The sequence below is a fragment of the Seriola lalandi genome, unplaced genomic scaffold (genome assembly GCF_002814215.2).
Source record: "Seriola lalandi dorsalis isolate HSWRI2012SDOR001 ecotype SW California unplaced genomic scaffold, Sedor1 jcf7180002054648, whole genome shotgun sequence".
NCBI classification, from domain to species: Eukaryota; Metazoa; Chordata; class Actinopteri; order Carangiformes; family Carangidae; genus Seriola; species Seriola lalandi.
In genome coordinates, this window is record NW_019525201.1 from 171,101 (window position 1) to 196,100 (window position 25,000).

At 43.8% G+C, this 25,000-nt stretch overlaps 3 protein-coding genes across 4 annotated transcripts in view; 2 read left to right on the forward strand and 1 right to left on the reverse strand.

Annotated features, from left to right (window-relative positions):
- The first annotated feature begins 8,176 nt into the window (after window positions 1–8,176).
- On the forward strand, window positions 8,177–10,228 carry mos (MOS proto-oncogene, serine/threonine kinase). The gene has a single exon (XM_023420543.2). It carries the CDS (start codon window positions 8,291–8,293, stop codon window positions 9,395–9,397), a length of 1,107 nt encoding a protein of 368 aa, XP_023276311.1. The 5' UTR covers window positions 8,177–8,290; the 3' UTR covers window positions 9,398–10,228.
- Window positions 10,229–11,648: 1,420 nt separating this feature from the next.
- Window positions 11,649–23,229, reverse strand: steap2 (STEAP family member 2, metalloreductase). Its single transcript, XM_023420545.2, has 7 exons — window positions 23,119–23,229; window positions 21,850–21,964; window positions 20,297–20,721; window positions 19,410–19,576; window positions 16,071–16,598; window positions 14,994–15,158; window positions 11,649–13,588 (listed from the first exon to the last, which is right to left on the reverse strand). The coding sequence occupies exons 3-7, from the start codon at window positions 20,679–20,681 to the stop codon at window positions 13,295–13,297; spliced, it is 1,539 nt and encodes a 512-aa protein (XP_023276313.1). The 5' UTR covers window positions 20,682–20,721; window positions 21,850–21,964; window positions 23,119–23,229; the 3' UTR covers window positions 11,649–13,294.
- The window catches only part of alg14 (ALG14 UDP-N-acetylglucosaminyltransferase subunit), a 6,538-nt gene continuing 4,751 nt past the window's right edge, over window positions 23,214–25,000 (forward strand). For both annotated transcript variants that reach the window (XM_087177766.1, XM_023420546.2), the window contains exons 1-2: window positions 23,214–23,403; window positions 24,402–24,553. In XM_087177766.1, coding sequence (XP_087033892.1) covers window positions 23,259–23,403; window positions 24,402–24,553 — 297 coding nt within the window. In that variant the 5' untranslated portion in view covers window positions 23,214–23,258. The remainder of the gene's footprint in view (window positions 23,404–24,401; window positions 24,554–25,000) is intronic.

The window sequence follows — 25,000 nt, forward strand, 5'->3', positions numbered from 1 at the left end:
CCCCCCCCCCCCCCCCCCCCCAAAGTATATCATGAATAAAACATAAACTATTTAAGATGATGAATCCAATTTAAACATTTAAATTTTCCAGTAGATCTATAGAAACATATTAAAGATGTGTTGTTCAACAAACCTTCTCCACACTCTGTATCTGTGATATAGAATATTAATATAAAACATGCCAACACTGTGGAGCTGTATGAAGTCAGTCTGTTTCTGGTCTTTTAGCCAGAAGAACAGGAAGTGACACAAACACAACTATGTGTGCAGCTCCACACAGTGATTCTAAGTGTTATTATAAATCATAAATCATTTCTGATCTAGTGCAGATGGAGAACATTCACTACATTCTGCCTCGACTAAAACTCAACACACACACCCAGAAATAAAACACATATCCTGCTGTTCACAATCAGTTCAGGAGTTAAATCAAACGTCCACAGTCTCAAATTCACAGCTCACGTCATCCTGAAGGTTGTAACTGATCTGAGTCTGTGACAGGAACTTTCTGTCACATGTGTAGAGAGATCCGGTGTAGTGGCTCTTTGATAACAGTAATGAAACAGCTGGAAAATGATATTTACAATATGTTGTCACTCAGAGTTTTGACTCATTAAACCTCCAGTAAATAAGATAAAAAGGAACATCAAAATCAAATCTTCAGCTGGTCTATAGAGATCGAAGTGTTTCTGTGTGAGAGAACGAGCTGACAACATGTCATGTGACATAATATAACAGCATTTAGCTGACAGCTGACCCCCCCGGTTTAAAGACAAATAAATCCATTAGGTCAAACCATCTTAGACTTAATCCTATTCAAAGCTTTAAAGGACTTCATCATCATCATCACCTCAGTTACATGTTGATGGAGAGAGTGTCACTCACTGACAGATCACATGAACATGTTCTCCAGCTGCTGCTGCTACAGTAGAACTGTACCTGCCCATGTGGGTGTTTGGTTGTTCTGCCTCTGAGACTCTAACACATGAGGGGTGGAAACTTCAGCTGTATGAACATGAGCTGTGTCCACACAGGATGACACACAGCAGTCAGTGCAGGAAGAGATCTGTATGTTGAACCTGTGGACGTCTGGTCTGACATAGAAACAGGAGTTCACCTTCTGTCACAGACCTTTTAATGTTAATCGACAACCTGAACCTGAATCTGATTCTAACCTGAATCTGAACCTGAATCTGAATCTAAACCTGAATCTGATTCTAAACCTGAATTTTAACCTGAATCTGAATCTGATTCTAAACCTGAATCTAAACCTGAACATTTTGCTGGACTGTTTGATGTCATCAGTTTTGTCTGGTGATAAATTACATGTAAAAACACTTAACATCATTACAAACAGTTGAGATTTTGCTCAGTGGAAACAGCTGACTGTGTTGTGTGGAGACTCTATTAACAGAGTTAGTAGAAAAACATGCTGCTGTTGAAAGTCTTTGAAGCTCTAAGCTCCACAAAGAGAACAGTATTTAGTGATGGGGGTAGAAGTCTCGAGACCTGGGAGAACGAAACCAAAGCTACCCACATGGGTAGACACCACTGGAGGGAAGAGAACGTTTTATGATTTAGGTGAACTACACCTTTAGTTCTAAAAACACAAAACAGAGATTGAATTTTAAAAAAAAAAAAGGACATTATAGCTGTGTCTCAGTTCAGGGGCCACATCCTTCAGAAGACGTGGTCCATGAAGATGTGGTCCTTCGCAGGCTGAACCGAACTGGCAGTCTGGTCCACGGAGGATTTCCAGAGCTGTTCCTGTTCTTATTACATCATGAAGCGCAGCTCCTGTTGCCTAGCAACCTTGACAACATATACGTTTTCTTTATAAAAACTTCTTGTTTTAAGGTCCTTGGTTTTAACAGTTGAACATTTATCTGTTAAACTGAGCTGAAACACAATACTGACATTTAAAAGAGGCTATCTGTCATGTGTGTTGTTTGTTGACATATTATTTTCTTTACCGACGCACAATGAATCTTGGGATATTTTGGACCGAGAAGGATCCACCTGTTGGAGCCTTTGTTGCCCAGGAAATGAAGGACATATTTGAAGGAGCCTTTGAAATGGGAGACTAGTCGCTGTGACACAGTTGGTCTTTGAATGCATCCTCAGAAGGATGAGACCCTGAACTGGGACACAGCTTCTGTGTTGGTGTGAACATATTATTCTTATTTCAATTCTGAAGGTGGTATTATGATCATTTTCTGAAGTTAGTCCGAACTTCCACATTAAACTATCAGAGCTTCTGAAGCTTCTGTTAGCTGACTGAATGAGGGTGAAGCTGGAGTTGTGTTAGCGTAGCTACTAGCTTCACCACACGACAGTCACTGCTAATGAAACAGGTTTGTTCAGGAGCTGCAGCCTTCAGTGCCTCAAACACACACCTCACCTCTTTCAACATGAAGTCATCAGTGTGACAGTCTCATTCACATCACACATCAGCTGTTTGCTGTCAGTTCAAATCACTGTGAGAAATACAGAAGGGCTTTTATTTTGAAAATGGCAGAAATAACAGCTGTTGAAACAGATGCACATCACATATATTTTATACCTTGTTTTCCACAGGTTAACATCCTGTAAGACCAGCTTTAGATTCTGTTTCTGTACATTTATTCTGAATGTGGAAGACGTGTTTAAACGAGCAGATACATGTTTATGAAGTGGAAAGGTTCAGCTAACAGAATCAAACAGTAAACTACAGTTAGCACTGATGCATTGCTTTGTCATTAGCAACTGCCATTACCTCTATTGACTGTATTTAGATTTTCTACCAGCTGTAGTGTTGCATTGAAGATTATCTACAGCTGCTGTTGCTCATTACCTGTTGCTTAGTCTGAGGTCACCCTACTTTGTGACGTCAGCTCTGCACACATCACTGCTCACGCACAGTTTCTAAAACCTGAGATCACAAACATTTAAGTCTGTTGTGTAGATCATGGAGAAACATGGAGAACACAGAGGCTCCGTTTTCAGTCCTGTTCCAGTTCCTGTGTTTGTTGTTAACCATGGGCTAATGACTGGAGTCTCCTTTCTTATACAGTTAGCATCGTGCTAACAATCGTGCTAGCTAGATTAGCGGGGCTGGGCATCGGCTGAGACGTGTGTAGCACATACAATGTGTTAAATCAAACTTGTGATTAAAATGGAGGGAAAGCTCTCACCTGTTGTAGTGAGGTGCTGGTTCAAAGGTGTACATCAACAGAGAAGCTGAACAAACTGCTCCTTCAGCTCATGTCTTGTTTCATTTCGGCGCCATGTTAATAGGTCAGAGCGACTCACTGCCTGCGTGACACACGTCACGCTGCGTCGCGGCTGCGTCACGTAACCGTCTCCTGTTTTTCACGTATAACGTGTTTCCCAGCAAAAACAGACAGAGAAAACACCATATCAGCACCATCACATGAAGGTGAAAGCTTCACCTTCACTGTAGTCTCTGTAGCTGTGTCCCAGTTCAGGAGCCGCAGCTTTCACAGGACCGAACTGAAATTAGATGGTCCGGCCTACGGAGGATTTACGGTCTGCGTCACCAGCTGTTCCCGCCATTACCGTTGCATCACAAAGCGCGGCTCCTGTTGCTAAACCTCGACATGTACCTTTTTTTCACAAAACCGTTTTGTTTTCAGTCTCTTGTTCGGTTGTCCCGTTAACTGTTGAACTGATCTGAAACACAATACTGACATTTAACAGTGTGATCCTCAGACTCTCTGTCGGTGTTGTTCGCTTGCATTACGGGTGCGCAGTGAATCTTGGGTTATGTTGGACCAAGATGGATCCACCAGTTGGAGCCTTGGTTGTCCAGGAAAAGAAGGACACATCTGAAGGAGTCTGATATGGGACAGTCTGGTCGCTGTGATGCAGCCAGTCTTCAGACACATCCTCTGAAGGATGAGACCCTGAACTGAGACACAGCTTATGTCCAGTCTGAATCTGAATATGACACAGACATGGAAAAATATAAATATTTCTAACCATCGTAGCAGCTGCATGTGGAGCCTGTGTTAGTCTTCCTGTTGTTAACCAGCTATTCATTTTAATGCTCCAGTCTAGTTACGGTAGTAAACAAGTACATGATGAGGTCCAGTTCCTGTCATTGGTTTATCACAGTGACGAGTCTTAATACCAGATACGGATGATTTGTTGCCCCACCAGTGGGTCACAGCCCACAGGTTGAGAACCACTGACCTTTAGTTAGTTAAAACAAATATTTAAGTAGAATAACTAGGTTTACAAGATATTGTTTTATCATATTGACACGTTTCAGTCGACACCCAGCTCTACAACAACATGAAGGATGAAAGGTCACAGAGGTCGTGTCAGCTCACGTTCCACACAGCAAAGATTTCACACTTCATCTACATGTTCCACAGACACTAGAAATGTGAACGTCGCAGGTTTCAAAAACCACCACAGCAGTTAGCAGACGGTGCATCGTAGTTACATGAGATGTTTGATGCATATTTAACCTGATAGTGTTATCATTTACCTCACACACTCATGTTGTTCTTGTGCTCCGGGATGTAAAAATAACCATCAACTACACGTGTTCAGTTCCCCTGTCTGTCTCCTGAACGACGGGACGTGATGAGACGTGATGAGACGATGTCTTTGTGTGAAATGTAGAGTTGAATGTTTCAAAGCATTTATGAACTTTGTATCTTGTGAAGGTTTGTTGTCTTAGCAAACCTCTCTCTCTCTGTCTCTCTCTCTCTCTCATATATATATATATATATATATATATATATAGATATACATACATACACACACACAAACACACACAAAACAAAAACACATGGACACACACACACACACAAACACACATATATAGACACAGCAGACACATACATGTATGTATATATATGTATATATATATAGTAATAATAGCACTTTTTGTAAATTGAATGCCTTCATTTCCTACAATACTTTTGTTTAAAACCTTTATTACAGTATAGATTATATATTTAGCTCTTTCAGAGAACAATAACATGTAAATACAATATAAATGTTTATTTTTACAGGTACAATTTTGACAGTGTTTTCCTATCAAAGTGTCATTTTTGCTTTACTTGCACAAGTGTTCTGTGTGTCTCACTGAGGGGCCTGTTATCAGACCTGTAAACAGATGTTTAAACAGATGTTTACAGGAGGAGACTGAGAGCACAGACATGAAGCTTCAATGGACAGTTCTATAGCACTTAATGACGACATCTTGTCATGGGTTGTTCCATTATTAAGACAAACCAGACACATGTTCATTAACTCCCACAGTGATTGTGTCCTCTTCAGTCGACCTTTGACCTCAGTGTGACATGATGATAAAATATTACTTGATTTCTTGGTGGTTTCTGTCTGAGAGCTGTTGCATGGACACAGAGTGTACAGTCAGTTTCATCTGAACGTATGACGACTGTGGACCGTGACAGAACCCAGAGAGTTCAAACAACAAACTGTGGATCAAAAAAGAAACTCTTAACATTGGACATGTAGATCCAGATTCTACAGAAGAGGATTAGGGCCACTGTGAAAACACTTGTTTTTAGAATTCAGACTTTTCTTAGAAAGATTTTGAGTTTAAAGTCATGATTTTTAAAAACATAATTTTTGTCACATGTGGCCCCGACCCTGTTCCGTCAGATCCAGAGTCTGGGGTCACTTCAAGTCCATCATTATAAACCTGTCCCGGACTGAGACCGAGTGTGTCCCAGAGAGGAAGGAGAAGCTCTTCGGTGAGAGGCACAGACCTTCAGCAAATCACGTCAAACCTTTTTTATAAGCTTCATTGGTACCAGTGAACTTTATTGAATGTGTATGTAAGAAACACTGCAATACTGCAATATATTTTGGTATTGGATCAAGCTGCTAACATCCTTCTAAAGCTCCTGAAGGTGCTACAGACCTCTTTTCTAGTTTTGAAATGTATCATTTGTACAAACAAAGCATCCAGTTTAGCTGAACAGTTGGCATGTGTGTGCCTGGTTGTACTATATAGCTACATATATTTTATTGTACTGTGACTTTTGTAGTCTTTTAACAGACTTGCCTGTACTGCCCCCCCCCCCCCACCTGTGTGTTTTGATATGTGGACACTGAGTCGTGGTGGGAGGTCTCTCTCTGTAGAGGCGAAGACATCGGTGCTGATGCCGAGGAACGCGACTCGGTGCATCGCCATGGAAACGAGCTGAGGAAGTTCAGAGACGAACTGCATTCCAGCCATGTTGGTTTTGTTATCCGCTGCATTTCAATAATGCCATCCTGTGACAATGATGGACTCATTGATAACTCTCAATATTTTACTTCAAATCTATTTTACAAACTACTGTTGTATTTTTATAAATATAGGCAAAGTATTTCACATAAACATATATATAAGTAAATATATATGTATATGTTTATAGGTTGTGTAAAATAAAAATTAATGCTGCAGCTTTTATCCGTTGTTTTTTAAACATTGACATCATCCAAAGAGGCAGATTATTTATTGTCTGGCAGAGTAACCTGATCTGATTTACATACCTTTGCTGCTATGAGAGAGAAGAGCTGCAGTCGTCAACTCCAGTGTTTTTACACAATGTAATGAAAGTTTAATAAACATAAGAGAAGGATCCAACAGCTGTCTGCTCCTTCATTACACTGTGTCACGTGTCTTTACATTCACATCCTCACCCTCGTCACTGACACACACTCACAATATATACTCTACAAATATAACCAGGAATAAATAAGTACATTTAGAATTTGTAAATACAGAAGAATAAGAAAAATGCTTTTATCTATTCCATTGCAAATAGGTGCAAAAATATTTTTCTTATTCATTTATATTTCTTTATATTTCCACATTTATCTTTCTTTTCCAGATTAATTCTTTGTTATGGTTCTGCTATGACTCTAGAGTCCAAGGCCCCTTTACATAAAGCTGATGAAGCCTGAAGGAGCAACAGACTCTAGAGATGCCACTGTACAACTGAAGGTCCTAACAGATCAATACAGTTAAATCAGTGTTTGTTGTTGTTTCTCCTCAGGCTTCACTCAGCACAAGGTAACATGACCAATCATCATCATCATCATCATCATCTTCTTCATCCTGTCACTATTTTGACATTTTTTCAAAAGATGAACATATTTCAAAAGGTAAACATTTTCAAAAACAACATGTGACATTATCAAAGATCACAGCATGAGGGCGGAGCAGGAAGGTTGTAACTTCTTTGACATTTCTGTTTGAATCCAGTTTGTTCAAATCAAATACAAACTAGTTTCATGTGTGTGTTATTAAAACACGTGTGAGCGTCAGTGTCACACACACGGAGAGAGACGTGACATCAGCTCATTGTCCTGCTGTGACACACTGAGGTGACGTGTGACATTCAGATGATATTTAAAGATTTTATTCAACACTGACTTTTTAACAGTGTGTGTGTGTGTGTGTGTGTGTTGTTACATCTAACCCGCCTAGCAGCAACACATTAGCAGTGAGAAGTAGCATGAACCACATGTACAGACTCACAGTAAAGATGATTAGAGTGTGAGCAGCTGACACACAAATAAATACAGTAAAAAACTTTCTTACCTCAACTTGAGTCTGTCACATGATGCTGCTTTCTCACAGGTGCGTTCAGGACTAACCTGAGCAGGTACATCAGGTGATTTAACTTACTCCTGATTGAAGGAACCGGCGGTGTTACAGCTGACCTGGTCTCCTCTAATATACACATGACTGATACATGAGCAGAGATAAATGTCTTTACTGAGGTGGACTGGGGGGGGGGGGGGGGGGGTGTTAGTGTTAGTGTCAGAGGACAAATAACTCAGAGATGAGACGATGAACCAACCAGCACATGATCAATAAGTTTGTCTGATCAATAAGTCTGATCAATAACTGTCCATGTGCAGTTTTCTCAGCCAGGTGAATAGAGTTACAGTGAGTAACTGGTTGTTAAAGACTCCTCCTCATCCTCATGTTAAACCTGCCTCACTGAGCGGGAAGCAGCTGATTGGCTGAGGGCGGGAGTTACTTTTTAACACACAAATATTATTGTTCTTCACAAAGCAGAGAGAGGCTCAGATTACCCATCGTCCCCTGCGGCAGATAGAGTAAACCGTGTTGAACCAACGGGGTGAACCCGCTGAACCCAAACAGAGAACAGTTCATCCTCCACACCAGCAGGCGGCGGTGTGTGTGTGTGTGTGTGTGTGTGTGTGTGTGTGTGTGTGTGTGTGTGTGTGTGTGTGTGTGTGTGTGTGTTGAAAAGCTCTGCTCTTCGTTCAGTCTCCACCATGCACGATGCCTTCCCCGATCCCTGTGACCCGCCTGCTGCCCAGAGACCTCTACCCCTCCCTGGACATCGGGACGTGCAGCAGCCCGCTGACCAAACACCCGCACGGCTCCACCCTGCAGGTCCCTGCTCAGCGGCTCCACGGCAGGGTGGGCAGCCGGCTCTGGTCCTCCGTCATCCTGTGGAAGGAGCTGCGGTCCGTGCAGCCGGTGGGCTCCGGCGGGTTCGGCTCCGTGTACCGGGCAGAGTACCTCGGGGAGACCGTGGCGCTGAAGCGGGTGAAGAAGTGCACGAAGAACCAGCTGGCTTCCCGCCAGAGCTTCTGGGCCGAGCTGAACGCGGCGCACCTGCGACACCAGAACATCGTGCGCGTCATCGCGGCCACCACCTGCGTGCCCGCGGACCGTGGAGATGAGAGCAGCATCGGGACGATCCTGATGGAGTTCGTCGGGACCCGAGACCTGCAGCAGATCATCTACGGCGGCGCGGAGCAGCTGGGGGGGGACCGGTGGTTCAGGTACTCCACCGACATCCTCCGCGGGCTCCGGTTCCTTCACTCCCACGGCGTCGTTCACCTGGACATTAAACCGGCCAACGTGCTCGTGTCCGCTCAGGACGTCTGCAAGATCGTGGACTTCGGTTGTTCTGTGAAACTGGACCGCGGGTCTGAGTCGAGCGCCATCAGCCCCCACTTGAGCCACGTCGGCGGCACGTACACGCACCGAGCCCCGGAGCTGCTGAAGGGCGAGGGGGTGTCTCCTAAAGCGGACATCTTCTCCTTCGGGATCACGGTGTGGCAGCTGATCACCAGGGACCAGCCCTACACCGGAGACCGGCAGCACGTGCTTTACGCCGTGGTGGCGCACAACCTGCGGCCGTCGGTCCAGGAACACCCGTGGTTCGGGTCGGAGCAGGGCCGGCTGTGCAGGACTCTGCTGAGCCGGTGCTGGAGCGGAGAGGCCCGCTGCAGACCCAGCGCCAAGGAGCTGCTGCCTCAACTGGAGCAGCTGAGGCCGAGACTTGAATCAGTGCAGCCGGGGAACACGCACCGGCAGCCGGACATGTTGCATCTTCTAGTCGGTACATCAGCCGCTCAGGACGGAGCAGAGGACTGAGGTCTCCGGCTCTGTTACCCTGGTCACACTGAGGAGGACGGAGCAGGGGCAGCTCACCTCAATTTATTTTTAATAATTCTGGAAAAAAAAGTCTAAAGTTTAATCAGAGTTCAATTCACCTTTTTTTTCTGAATGATTAAAAAATAAATGTTGTGTCCATAACCCTGATCCATATGTTGATCAGAATGAGCCTCAGCAGAGTGAAACTGGATGAACATTTAAGGGCTGTTTGGTTTTATATTCACACAGTGAACAGTCTGTTAAACCTGTTGCAGTGTGTGTGACAGTGTGTGTGTGTGACAGTGTGTGTGACAGTGTGTGTGGCAGTGTGTGTGGCAGTGTGTGTGGCAGTGTGTGTGTGACAGTGTGTGTGTGACAGTGTGTGTGTGACAGTGTGTGTGGCAGTGTGTGTGGCAGTGTGTGTGGCAGTGTGTGTGACAGTGTGTGTTGCAGTGTGTGTTGCAGTGTGTGTTGCAGTGTGTGTGACAGTGTGTGTGACAGTGTGTGTGACAGTGTGTGTTGCAGTGTGTGTGTGACAGTGTGTGTGACAGTCTCTGCAGCTGTTTTATCACTGTCTTTAAAATGTCTGTCGTTGAGTCTCGTCACTGCTTCAGGTCAAATCCTCTTTATTCTCAGTTTTACTTTAAAGTTTTACCGTCATGGAAACAGAGTGGATCGTTCCTGTAGGAGACAGTGTCACTGTGAAAGCTCTGACTCTGTTTTAACCTCGTGTTTCTTAAATTATAAACTCCAAATGTGAAACGTTTTATTTTCCATAATGATTGTAAAATGAGATTTAAGTGTTTTCATTAAAATTATTTTTATACTACACGTGTTCGTCCTCACATTGTGTCTGCAAGAACAGGCTTCATGCATATTCAACAGTTTGTTTGTTTGTTTGTTTGACCTCACCAGTAAACACTTGATTTAAATGTTTACTGGTGAGTTTGTGTCCTCCATCTTTGTTGTGGCATCGACCTGCTGGTCACCTGACTGACCTGATCTGACACCTGTCTGAACATGGAGGGCCACCATGACACGTCAGGGTCTGGAGGCCTGTTATTGGCTGGTTTAGTGCCTGAGGGAGGGAACATGACACTCAGTGATCACTTTATTAGGAACACCTCAGTAACACTGGACAGTTCTTCATGGACCCACCAGGTGAGACTGCTCTGTGTGGACATGATCATCACACCAACCTCCTGAGCTCCAAGTCTCTGAGTCACATGACTCTTCATTAACTGAAGCTCTTCACCTGGATCTGCTGCTGCCTCATGATTGGTTGATTGGATAATTGCATGAATAAGCAGGTGTACCGGTGTTCCTAATAAAGACACACACGCACACACACACTGCAGCAGAGGTCGCTGCTGCTGTAAGAATGAGAGCATGAGAAGATTTGATGGACATGGAGACCAAAACACCTTAAGTTTTCTACTTAAATCTCACACTTAAGGTTTAATTTCTCCCTAGCTCAGGGAGTTACTTAAGGGTGTCGCACAGAATCTCTTAAAAGTTAAGGTATTTACAGCAGCAAAAGACATTTTACAGCAGTAAAATTCTGCTGTTTCCATGGAGACAGTCGATTTGCTGCCATTAGCACTTGTGACACCTGTGATCTCATCCTGTTGATTTAACAGGAACTTCACCAGGTGAACTTTAGTCACTAAGGTCTTTTGTTTAACAATTTAACTGACTTGAAGTGATTCCTGAAGTTTAAGACTAAGATAAGGGAAAACCTGAAATACTTCAGTGAACATTTTAAGGAAACCTTCAGGAGACTTAAGGTGTTTTGTGCAACTGTTTTTATTTTAAGGAAACTTTAACTCAGACTTTAAGGAAAATATTAAATTAAGGTGTTTTGTGATCTGGTATTCCCCTGATGACACAACAGCACCATCACCTCCACTGCACCAGCATCCTGTCTGCAGACTGATGGATACATGGATAGATGGATGGATAGATATAGATGGATAGATAGATGGATAGATAGATAGATAGATGGATAGATAGATAGATTGACAGATACTTTACCAGGTGTCCAGTAGCTCATTAGTAATAATAATAATAATAATAATAATAATAATAATAATACTTCTGTCTCTCACCTTCATGATTGTTGCTGACCTCTTGAAGTTGACGTCTCCTCACCGTCTCTGACCTGCAGTCAGAACTAGACTGGATTTCATCAGACCAGGATCACGTGACGTGACCAATCAGCAGGACGTAGAGCAGTGAACACACTGTTAGATATCTGCTGCTGTGTTACAGCCGCGGCTCTGACACATCTTTATTTCCTGTCACAGTTGCACATGGTGACGACCAGAGAAACACAAAGAGCTTCACTGCTGAACTCGTTACAGAGAATTAAATGTTCACTGATCAGGAAACAGCAGCATCTCTGTCACATAATGAAGACGACAGGTCACGTTGAACGGACTCACATCAGCCCAGATGTTACACCCTGCCGAGCTGATGGAGATTCACACACATCTAACACACTGAGGAGGACCGGGTCATGTGACTGTGTTTACTGAGACAAACTAATTGATTTTTAACAACAGCTTCGCTCCCTGTCACCCATCAGATACAGTGTTCACTGGGACAGTCACATGACAGAAAACATAACAACACCGTCAAACTGCAGAATCAACAGACAAAACGTCAGCTCACAAACTACTCAGCAGCATCTTTTCATCACGAGACCACGTTCACCTGACGTCACATCAACAGAGATTCTGACTGATTGTTTCTGTTCGATCGATGAGCAACAGAAACCTGAAGAGACGTCGACTCATATCTCAAGGTAAAACCACATATTTGATAAACCATTAGCTACAGCTAACATTAGCATACCACTTCTTAGCTAGCATTACTGTTTGACAGAGCTGCGTGATACAAGACGAGAGAAATGAATTCATTCTGAAACATCAACACAGAGCTCAGACACGTTTAGTTCAGTCTGGAAGTGAAACACTGGATGGAATCAAGCTAGCCATGTAGCATTAGCCACCCTGCTAGCTCTTCACCTGGTGAAGTTAGCAGTGATGCTCCTCTGTCATGTGACTGTATCATTGAAGCAGGTTGATTATGAAACCACACAACATTAGTTCATGTTTAACCAGTGGATTCATGTGTCATCTGACAACTTTAGAAGCGCTAACTCTGACATTTATGTTAATTGTAAACGTCCTGTTTGCTAGCCTTGCATTAGCTTCCAGTGTTTCCAGTGTGGGCCTGTCTTCAACTTTAGCACCTGGAGAACTCATCTGTCCATTAATCAATGTGGTCAAAAGAAGGTGAAGTAAACGACGACGACTCACAGGATTCATTCAAAGACATTAAAGTGTTCAAGATTTCCCGCCCTCAGTGTGACGTCAGAGGAAAATGGCCGCCGTGTGAATATGGTCTATTCCCCAGGTTTTCTGTTGCACATAAATCTGTAGTCTCCACCCTCTGTGACATCACTATGACATCACAGGAGTTATTCTCTCAGACAGTTATCCTCCTGTTAATACAAGCTGAGTGGAATAAAAAATGATTTCTGTAAAGTAATAAGCAACACTCAGAGTAATGTCTGTCAGAGCAAAGTATTGATGAATTATTGGTAAATTATTTGGAGCATATTGACAATAATATTCAGTTTGACATGTGTATGTGATATATGATGTGTCCAAACTCAGTCTAGGCAAACAGCTGTGACATAACAGCAGGTCATAGTTACAGTGAGGAGTCGATACACAGGTGGACAGGTGGACAGGTGACATGAGACAGACACTGTTCACAAGAACAAACAGTCATTTGTCCTTTCAGTGACAAGTCTTCATTAGCTTTAATAAACAGCATGGCTCATGGCTGAGTATGTGGACGTCCCAGTGAAGACAGATCACATGACAATCACATGATGGTGACTCTCTCAGGTGAGACGTGGGCGGCCGAGCCCACCGGCTCCAGGCGCTGGCAGCGGTACTGACTGCTGTCCTGGCCCCGCCGGATCCGATGGAGCTTGCGGGCGACACAGGGGAGAAGCATCAGCACTTTGCCCAGGATGACGCACACGGGCAGGGCCAGGGCCACCACGAAGCTGGGGGGCAGGTAGAAACGGTAGGCCTCCTCCTCGAAGGCTCGCTTCCAGCCGAACAGCAGGCCGTGGAGGGTGGCGATGAGCAGGGCGATGTAGCCCAGAGTGGACTGGAGTAAAGACAGGGAGCAGGTCAGACACACAACTCCAGCTACACTGCTGCATTCCCATGAGACACTGTTTACTGTTATATCTCTGAGGTGTCCCTCCCAAGGGCAAACAGGACAGGTACAGGGGGGTGTGAAGGGAGAGATGTAGGGGACAGGTGTCTGCTGCTGTTCTAAAAACAAGTACAGGTTAGTTATTGCAGATTTGAGCACTCGCTAACACCAGAGGTGTAGTGCCATTTGTTCCAGAACACACCTATGACGTGCGTGCATGCGTGCACAGGGACAGTTAAGTTGTGGCTTGTTTCTATGGTTATGTAACCACTGTTGCTGAACAGTGATCACATGATCAGATGTCAGACTGACTGTATGAACAGGTTCACTAAGCTATATGAACATTAGGATGTATATGAATTAAGACTATGCAGGTATATATTAAGGTGTAAGGTGTATGATATATATATATATATATATATATATATATATATTATTACGTTTTCATTTACTGACTTGTGTTGAGCAAATTAATCCACATTGGAAACACCTGTTCAGAAGAGAAGCTAAGCTAACAGGCTAGGCTATAAAAACGTAGCTAAGCTAACAGACTAGGCTAAGCTAGCTTTCTGTCCAGGTGTAACAGACGACTCTGTCATGTTTCTGTGTAAAAGCATCACAGATACAGAAACTGTCAGAGAGTGAAGGATGAATGAAAAGATGTTTTTACTGATGAACCATCTGAGCAGCTCAGAGGCTGCCGGCAGCTACCGCCTTTTAAGGTGGAATGTTTTCCTGTGTGTTCCTCAGTGTATGATTGACATTTGGAAATCAATCAATACACCTTAAAGGTCAATATGAAAACTTTGACCATTAGTTTCTATCAGCTCTCTGCATGACAGACTCTTTAGTGATCAGATCTTTAAGATCTTAAAAATGTAGATGATGTTGGGGCGTCGTGTGGCGTAGTGGTCTAAGCAGGCGCCCCATGTGTAGAGGCCACAGTCCTCGCTGCAGTCAGCCCCGGTTTCAGTCCCGCATCGGACGGCCCTTCACTGCATGTCATTCCCCCTCTCTCTGCCTCCCCATTTCCTGTCTCTCTACTGTCTGCTTTCAAATAAAAGCCCAAAAACTATACTTAAAAAAAAAAAATGTAGATGATTTTCAACCTGATCATGTGACCTGTGGAGATTTTATTTCCTCACCTACACCATGGCCAACATGCTCAGCAGTTCCAGGCAGAAACACAGCTCTGAGAGGAGGTTCAGGTTCTTAAACAAACCTGTGGAGCTGATGGCATCAAAAACATCCTCCTTCCTGCCAGAGTCATAACTCAGTCAGATGTTCAGTCCACCTCAACTCAAGCTGCAGTACACACTGAGACAGTGTCAGCCTCTGGTGTGTGTGTGTGTACCTGTATGAAGCTGAACTCCCTCCAGTTGAGCGTGCTGTGGACGGAGGGGATGGAGGTGATGGCCAGGAGGGACAGCAGCCCCAGACTCATGATCCCAAAGGAGACGTACATCTCCACCCTCCACACCTCCTCCTCGTTCCAGGCGTTCTCCACATTAGCGTGGACCTGCAGACACACCGGAGACACCACAGTCATCACCTGTCACCTGTCACCTGTCACCTGCAGGAGGAGGCTGGGACACAGGTGAGCTGCTTCAGCTCTGTCGAGCCTGAACAATACGACCTGTCTCAGATCTGGTTAAACACATTCATTCAGGAACATGAAACACTGATGGTGTTCCAAACTACATTTTTATCACCTCACAAATAAAGCTGGACTCACCTTGAAGCTCTCATGAGGTCAGTTTACTGCAGAGTGTATGTAGTTAGTCTATCTTAGCATAAAGACAGGTAGCATGGGAGCTAACCAGGCTAACCTGTCTTCCTGTGCACAAAGAGAAGAGGAAACATGATGATTTGAGGTTTTAGGGAGAGTTATGTGCTGGAACAACAGCAGATCCATCTGCCTGATACTCATGTGCAACATCCCTCGCTTTAGTGTGGGATGCCAGATCCAGTCTGTGAGAGCAGGTTTTGTTTTAGTATCATTCAGGTACAACAATATCAAACCTGGCAACATCCCTGTGACGATAAGAAGCTGTGTCCACCTGAACTTACTGGAAGGTCTCCCTCTGCTGACAGTTTAACTGCCATAAAATATATTCATGTTGTCATCTACTCACATCATTTATGATTTATTTTATGACATGATATATTTTCTTTTATGTCTTTTGACTCTATGCAGGACGTATTGCACTGGGACACTTTAGGTGATAACAGTTTATATAAATACATGGATTGAAGGAAAGGTTCTTTTGACTGTTAAAGTTGAAGTTAAAGGAAGTGACACTGAGGAAGCCTGAACTCTCTCTAACGGATAACATACTGACACTGATCATATTCCTCAGCTTCATGTGGTGGAAGTTGAAATGTGTGAGCGTCTGTGTGGACCTCATGTCGTTCCCTCCGCCCCACTGACCTGCTGGTAGGCTGTGTTGAGCAGCAGGTACCGCTCAGACCTCCTCATGGGCAGACAGAGGCTGTAGAGGACGTGCACCGCAGCCAGGAAGAAGCTGAGCAGACCCATCTGTTTGCGGCTCTGCAGCCAGCCCTCCAGCCAGTGAGGGAAGTGCCTGTACTTGGTGCCGTAGTAGAGCTGGTGGGCGGCGGCCAGCTGCCCCGCCAGGTACACCAGAGCCAGGAGGGTGATGGCAACAGTGGGCAGAGTCCGGTTCACCATCTCTATGGGGATCTTGTAGAAGTCACTCTGCTTGTATTTCACGTATGGGTGGATGATGTCTCGTACAAAAGAGTAAGCAAAAAAGAAGATGGAGAGGGCCACGGCCGCGAGGACGGGGCCCTTCCAGCCAGGAAATAACTGCAGCGGCATGTTCTCAATGTCCCGCGAAGAAGACAGAGTCCCCATGTCCACGGGCTGGAAGCTGAGCTGACGGGCCAGCTCCATGATCTGCTGCCGGGCCTCCACAGAGTCACTGCAGATGAACACCTGCACACAGGGGGAAAGGTTTGATAAAAATATAGAATATTTCCCTTTAAACCTTCAGACAGTCACAGTTTTCTCCCTCTGTACACAACAAAAATAATTCTCCTCTAAAGCGTTCAGTTTGATTTCCTCCCTAAATGAATGTCAGTCTCTAGAGCGTTTCTGAAAACACACTGCTGCTTCATCAGGTAAAAATAAATAATCATAATATTTAACTTTATTTGTTCATACAAGAAATGCAGCTGAAAGTGAAATTAACATAAAAACTAGGACAGATAATCATCATGGTCATAATTAATAAAAGATAAAATGGAAAATTAAACCCACTTGATAATAATACAAATAAGATCAAAACAAAGATTATTATCATTATCACTATTATTATTACAGAAGTGCATCAGTGTGAATTAGATCTTGTATCAGGAGAGTGAGAGCAGGTTGAAGTTGAGGTGAAGAGATGAGGTTTTATCTGTCTTTTAAAAACACTCGGTGAGCTTCTTCTTCGGTGGTATCTGGAGGTGATGTACTCTGGGCTGGTCCTCCTGCAGCTGCTGCTGGACCTGGACCTCAGTTTTCTCTCAGGTCTGTAGTGAATCAGGCAGGGTTTACCCAGACCAGCCGGAAGGTGTAATATTTCTGGGGAAAGTGATGGTACTCAGCTGGGCATACTCTTTGAAGAGCTCGATCGCCCTCCCGCGCAGCTCACCAGACAGTGGATTGTCCCACGTATCCTTAGTCAATGTCCCGGCCTCTTGAAAGGCCCTCCTGACAAGAATGACGCCCTTCTATTTCAGGGGCGTTGCCAGAGCAAGGGGGTCATAAAGCCCGGCCACCTGACTCAGTAACATACGACGGGTAAGGGGATCTGGTGTCTTCTCCTCTATGTCCTCCATGGTGAGGTCGAGCTCGTTGCGCATCTTTTTCTTCCTTGCGGAGAAATTAACAGCCACCATGAGGAAAAGTTTGTCCTCCCCAACGTGGTAACCCACTCCCAGGGCCATGTTGTCCTCATCACGTAACTGGTTGGGCAACACGATGCAAGGATGGCCTCAACCCCCTGAAGGATCTCGCTCAGCCTCTGGGGGTCATTGTGGGACACCAGAATGTTGTCCACGTAGGCGTTGTCTACGATGACATGACGATGGCGGTCTCCATATATAACCAGCCGGCTAATCGCCCATGTTCACCCGTACCACGGCGTAGTCTTCGATGTCATCCGCTGGAGAGTCCCTCCACAGGAATCGATGGACATGCACCTCTTGATCCTCTAACCACACCGAGTTGTACATCTTGGACACATCTCCAACCGCCGCGTGCTCCCCCTCCCGGAAACGGAGCAGAACCGCCCGGATGGGGTTCAAGATGTCTGGGCCCTAAAAATCCTGGCTGCTGTCCCAGACTAGTCTTATTGGAGTGAAGACAGAGTGTGGGTTGGCTGCTGTTAGGTGCGTCCCCTCTTTTACATTAGTCATTACGACACAGAAAGTTTTTATTGTACGGACTGTCCCTCCCATGTAGATCCAAGCATTTGGGGCAGGCTTTGGTCTTCTTTACTTGAGTCCTCTGCTCTGATGGGTCGGCCTTCTTGAATGTTGGCCTTCTAACCGCGGTATAAACGTCCAGTATGCCCCTCTTCGCCACACATACTGCAAGGATCTCGCTAAACAGTCACAATGAAAGTCACTCAAGCACAGTCACAGGCCAAGCGATAACTTTTGCTGAGGGCTTGATGTGAGTCCGAGGCATCGTCGATCGGCAGGGACGCTCTGCCAGGTCTCTTCCGCACGCTAGTCTGCTGTAGTTTGTTGTTGTCGACACTGTCCGACCTCCACTTCTCCGTCACAGGGCTGGCTTAGTGTTGATTACTGTACGGTTTTATTAAAATAACTACATTAATCTAATAACTCCCGCTGTAGAGGGTATTTTGAACTGATGAAACAGTGTCACACTCAAGCTCGGACATCCGTTTACTGTCTTCCACGTGTTTATTTTTGCATAAGCATTCCAAAATCACACATGCTATGCTAACTAGCACCTAAACAGTAACCGTGCTGTTCGCCAGGTAATCAAATTGTATACATCTCTTAACTTAATAACCTATAGGGGGGATTACTACCACAAGAGGTCGCTATGAATTTACAACAGAAGGTGGGATAACTTCACAGTTGTTGTTGTTGTAGTTACTGTTGTTGTTGCTGTTACTGTTGTTGTTGTTGTTGTTGTTGTTAGTGTTGTTGCTGTTACTGTTGCTGCTGTTACTGTTGTTGTTGTTGTTACTGTTGTTGCTGTTAATGTTGTTGTTGTTACTGTTGTTTTTACTGTTGTTGTTGCTGATACTGTTATTGTTGTAGTTGCTGGTACTGTTGTTGTTACTGTTACTGTTTTTACTGTTGTTGTTGTTACTGTTGTTGTTGTTGTTACTGTTGTTGTTGTTACTGTTGTTGTTATTGTTACTGGTGTTACTGGTGTTACTGTTGTTGTTGTTGTTGTTGGTACTGTTGTTGTTACTGTTACTGTTGTCTGTTGTTGTTACTGTTGTTGTTGTTGTTACTGTTGTTGTTGTTGTTGGTACTGTTGTTGTTACTGTTACTGGTGTTACTGTTGTTGTTGTTGTTGCAACTACTGTTGTTGTTGTTACTGTTTTTGTTTTTACTGTTGTTGTTGTTGTTGTTGTTACTGTTGTTGTTGTTGTTACTGTTGTTGTTGTTGTTGTTGGTACTGTTGTTGTTACTGTTGCTGTTACTGTTGTTGTTGTTGTTGTTACTGTTTTGTGTTGTTGTTGTTGTCAGGTATGTGTGATAGGTGTGGGTGTACCTGTGTGCTGGCGTCCTTGGGGCAGCTCTGCTGCATGGCCCAGGCAGAGATGACGTTGAAGCCTTTGACCACGGTGGAGTCTGGCAGCAGGGAGGACAGGTACTCAGCGTTGGATTCTGGGTACTGGTTCACCCTCCTGTTGTTACTCACGTCCACCAGGATCTTTCCTGTAGGAAACATACGAGTCTGTAGATTAATATATTGAATATACATTAAAGTGCAGCTGTACATTAGACCTCTGAGTCTGAGGGAGTCTCTGCTGCTGCATGAACAGTCAGTGTATTTAAATGAAAGCTCGTCATCACACATGTATGACCTGCTTCAGTACGGCCACCACTCAGAACTACACCATCACTTTCATGTTGCTCTGTCTATATGATGACTGCATCATTAGTGCAGTATTCATTAACATATACAATCTAAACCTCATACAAAATGTTTGAGCTGCAGCTGTTAGCATCAATGTCTGAGACACAGAAAGAACCAGAGAGAAAACTAATGAGTCCACACTGACAGACTCTGTCCCCACTGGTCCTCATGTGTCCTCTCCTACACACTGTGTATACTGATATATCTATACATCCTGTCACAGTGGATCTACACTGTCAGAGAGCAGACACATCTGAAGCTCAGCGGAGGTTTTAACACTGAAGACCCTCAGTGTGACTCAGACTCACTTTACCTGCAGCTCAGGTTCAGGTGTTTTCACTCTCATCACAGGCTGTGATGAAATCACTCCCTCCTCCCTCTATAATCACTGTACAGTGAGTGTGACGGGAAGAACCTCCTCTCCTGCAGCAGCTCGGTGGACTGGGAGGATCCGGATCCTGTGACCTGCTCTCAGTGTGTGTCTGTGTAGTTGTGTAGTTGTGTTGTTGTGTTGTTACCTTCCAGTAGATGTTTGAGGTCCCACAGGACGGAGTAGTGCTCACGGCGGATCGCCAGGAACACGACGCTCGCCTTCCCCACGGCGTCCTCATGGTGCGTCACGTCCACCACATGAGGAAACGACTGGGCTGCCAGTTTGGGGTGGCGGCTGCCTACCACCACATGGAAGCCAGAGCGCAGCAGGCGGAGGGTCAGACACTTGGCGAAGTCACCGGAGCCCAGGATGGCCACCGCCGGCTGACAGGCGGCGCCTGCGTCTCTGATGCCGTTCTTGGTGCCGTTGGGCAGGAAGCAGGCCTGGGGGTGGTGAGAGGGGCAGTGGGAGGAGGAGGAAGTGAGGAACACATGGCTCCGGCTGTTGCCCATCATAGAGATGGAGTCCATCCTTCTGCTCACTCTGTGGTTCACTGAGAGGACGACTTCACTGAGGGAAGAGAAGGACAAGCAGAGCATTGATTATTCATCAGCTCTTGTTCTTGACGTCCTGATCAGACTGACTCTGCATCAGCTGATCCCTGTGGTTGTAATTAGCACCAATCATAAAGCAGGTCGTCACTGGTTACCACTAACTGGACACATGAAGATGATGTCATCAGTCAGAGTCCGTTCTGCTCTGGATTATTATAACAATTATCTATTAATGACTTATTAACAATAATAAATGACTTATTGACAATCAGAATCTGCTTATAAAGGATTTATAAATATCCAAACTAGGTTATTAATTAGGTTTTATCTAATAATTATAACTGGTGAAAGGAGCTTTATAGTAACTCATTAATAATGATGATGTGTTTCACACTTTATAATAAAGCTCATTTACCAGTTTTAAATGGTAGTCAACAGATTAATGAGTAATAATAATTAACTTGCTCTTGCCAAATAGTGATCCTGCATCAATGTATGAAAACGGTTATAGCTTGTTTATAATAGTTTATTTATGATTTATAAAGTGTTAACTGAATTAATAACCTGATTATAAAACATTAATAAATTCTTTACAAGGGTTGTCTGATTGTAAAGTGGAACCCAGAGACTTTCTACAGAATAGCTGTCAAACCAAAAGCTGCTCTTATTAATTACTTATAACTGATCATCAGGCATTATTAGAGGATTTATTAAACATTGATAAAACTAAATTACAACGTATAAACTCATTAGAAAGTGGCATCAAAACACAGGCCCAGTGTGTGTGTGTGTGTGTGTGTGTGTGTGTGTGTGTGTGTGTGTGTGTGTGTGTGTGTGTGTGGGGGGGTAATAAAGGCCGGTGTGTTCTACATTGCTGACCCCTCTTCTCCTGCAGCAGGTCAGTGGACCGGGAGGATCCGGATCCTGTGACCTTCTCTGACTGAGACCTTGTTCCGGTGAAGGACGCGGAGCGGCAGCTGCAGCCTGTCCGCACCTGTAGCGCTGCAGCGGCCGCTGCCGCTGCTGCCGCCGCTGCTGCCGCTGCTGCCGCTGCTAGCGAGCAACACACTCAGCGACATGACGACACGTTCGCTCACAGAGATGAAGAACACACAGAGGGACGGAGCGACGGTGTGCTACTCACCTGTCCTTCACGTGGACGCTGTGTTCACGCAGAGACGTTGACCAGTTGCTAACTGTCCATCCTGATGCTGCTGCTGCTCAGCCTCCGCTGTCTGAACACATGCTGCGTTCACGTCCTGTCGGAGATAAGAGGGGCCCATACAGAAATGGAATATATGACATATATGTCACCTATATTATCACATATATACATCCTCTGGATATATAAACATATACGTTTATAACATAGATGATATACCAATAGTAAAATTGGTGTATGTACAATAATAAAAAATATCTGTATGATGAATTTTTATATGGTGTTATGTGTTGCGTAAAAACAACATACAATTAAAATTTCTATGATTATGGATATTTTTCTTGCCTTTTAATGTCTATCCTAGATATAATAATAATAATAATAATAATAATAATAATAATAGGTTATATATAATAGCTACAGGCTTTAGATGGATATATATTTATGTAACATATGTCTAAAATAAAATCATACATACATTAACATACATATTTGTATTGGCTGGACATATACGTCAATAGGTCTTTTATCCCATTATTATTTAAGATATGTTGTATTGAGATATATTTGATATGTGCATATATTTCATATATCGATATTCAATAATCTACATACATCAAATTTGCATATACGGTGCTTCTCAAAATAATGTGTTAGCATAGCATGTAGGTAATGTATAAACTGAGATAAAATACAATAACAATATAGACAAAATAAATGTAACTTTAGTTTTTTTTTTTTAATCTTTTTTAATGTAAATATATTTTTCAGATGGGTTGTCTATAGATGAAAAGTCTGCATAAGGTAAAAAACAAGATATAAAACAAGATTTACAAAAACGACATTGACTACTATAGAAACGATCAGAGCCACAATATTATTACAAAGTTTTCAAAATCTTTGTTTTGCATGAAAAAAGAACTGATGCTACACAGACAATCTGAATATTTGTTAACCAGCCTTTCACGTTATCTCTCCCTGAGGGTTTGATTCTTCTTTTGATAAGAGAAGAATAAAATGCTATTGTTCAGTCTTTGCCCTGAAACACGTTTTCCAGGCAGGATTTAAAAGATATTTTTCTGTGGCACAGAGGAAAGATTTCAGATTTTTCTACTGAAATCCCAAAGCAACGAAAAACTCCTGCGTGTTTAATGTCTGTGGTTCACTTCCTGCTTTCCTCTATACCTTTCTGTGAAAATCAATAATAAAATAAAGTTTTATTTTAAAGATAAAATTAATAAAGCATCACACCACGGGGCAGATTGTGTGGAGATCCTCCACCCTCGGCTGGAGGCGGAGGGACTTGAACGCATCTTCAGAGGAGACGCTGCCTGACAGGCTGAACTCGGGGCTGTAAACCCTCCGCAGCACCTGACTTGGTCACATCCACCATGTCGGTTGTGGAGGGAGCCGTGCTCGCTCTGTTACTCCTCTGTGTGTTATTTATTATCCGGGTTTTTGTCGTTGTGAAGACTGGATCGCAGTTCAAACCCGGAACCAGAGGTCCGGTCTCTGTGCTCGTCGTCGCGGGATCAGGTAACGTTACAACGTAAACTCACGTCCACGTACTGTCATATCTGCTGCTCTCTGACGTCATACAGATTAACTATTACCTCAAACACATTCTAGTGACAAACCATTTATTGAACTTCACGACGTGTCACATATTACGTCAAATTCTAGTGCAGAAGGGAGATCAAGCGAGTTCTGCCGTTAGCCGATTTCCTTAGCTTCCATGCTAACAACAAGTATCGTACTGGACTGTACCAAAATATCGGTTAGGATGGGGGTGGTCATCATTACTGTTTTCTCCAGACAGGAACAGTATCTGATCATAGTAAAGACAACAGATAAACTACATGGTCATAATTACGTAGACACCTGCTAATGTGATGTCATCACTCCGGTCATTAACCTCCCGCGGGAAAAGCCTCCTCACCTCTGGGGACTTTGAACCAGACTGCGCGGATTTGGTCTCCTCCAGCCTCCGGAGAACTAGTGAGGCCCAGGACTGAGGTTTGGCGAGAAGGCTTGGTTCTGGTCCAGGTCTGTCCTGATGAGCTGGACTGGGCTGAGGACAGGGGTCAGGGGTCAGGGGTCAGGTCTAGTTCCTCCTCTTCAGACTGAGTGCAGCCCAGACTACAAACAACTCAAATACTATCTGAACATATGAAGGGTCTATTAATCTGAAGAACACCTCTGTCTTTCCTGTTATTTAACTTTACATCATTCAGTGTCTCAGTGTTTCTGAAATTAATGCACAAAATAATTATCAATTGCAGATTTTAAAAGCAAGGAATTGTTGTTCGTCTTGTTGAAATCTATAATTTAATCTATAGCAATAACAAAGGGCTGTCAGCTGTTTTCTGTAGTAGTGAATGCCGTCGGGTAACATTATCTTATGTCTTATGTGATCACTCTCTTTGTCTTGATGGTCTTGATGGTTAATTGGAATAATACATTTGTTCCATGGTGTGTGTGTGTGTGTGTGTGTGTGTGTGTGTGTGTGTGTGTGTGTGTGTGTGTGTGTCCAGGCGGTCACACCACAGAGATCCTGCGGCTGATGGACAGTCTGTCTTCAGCTTACTCACCTCGACACTATGTCATCGCTGACACTGACAGGATGAGCGAGGAGAAGATCTGCTCCTTTGAAAACTCTAGACCACACCCAAACTCTGAGTCACAGGTACGTCACAGCTACACACCTGTACACAGGTTCACTATTACGTCTTTATTTAAACCTGAAAATCATATCATATCAATACAGTTAATAAATAATGTATCAACAAAATGAATTAAAGCAGGTTCAAAGAGAAGTTAGAAGATTTCAAATGAATAAGTTTGTACAGTGATTTGCAGTGAGTCATGGAGGATAAAGCAGATCTTCTGACATGGAGCTTAGACCAGTCATCAGTCCTGGTCTCATCAGTCCTGGTCTCATCAGTCCTGGTCTCATCAGTCCTGGTCTCATCAGTCCTGGTCTCATCAGTCCTGGTCTGATGAGACCACTGGACCAAACCCACTCTTCTTTAAATCACAACATGTTTCTGTCACAAAACTTTTGAATATCTTTTAAATATTTCACATTTTTACATAGAGTACTCGTTTTTATCTTTATAATTATTATTATTAT

Bases quoted from the DNA above. Each gene is read 5' to 3' on its own strand.
- mos (XM_023420543.2), top strand. From the start codon at position 8,291: ATGCCTTCCCCGATCCCTGTGACCCGCCTGCTGCCCAGAGACCTCTAC.
- steap2 (XM_023420545.2), bottom strand. From the start codon at position 20,681: ATGGACTCCATCTCTATGATGGGCAACAGCCGGAGCCATGTGTTCCTC. The intron at 16,599-19,409 runs GTACACCCACAC...CCCTGTGTGCAG, and splicing joins CCAAGGACGCCAGCACACAG to GTGTTCATCTGCAGTGACTC. The intron at 13,589-14,993 runs GTACACACACAC...TCTTTACTCCAG, and splicing joins GGGAGTTCAGCTTCATACAG to TCCACTCTGGGCTACATCGC.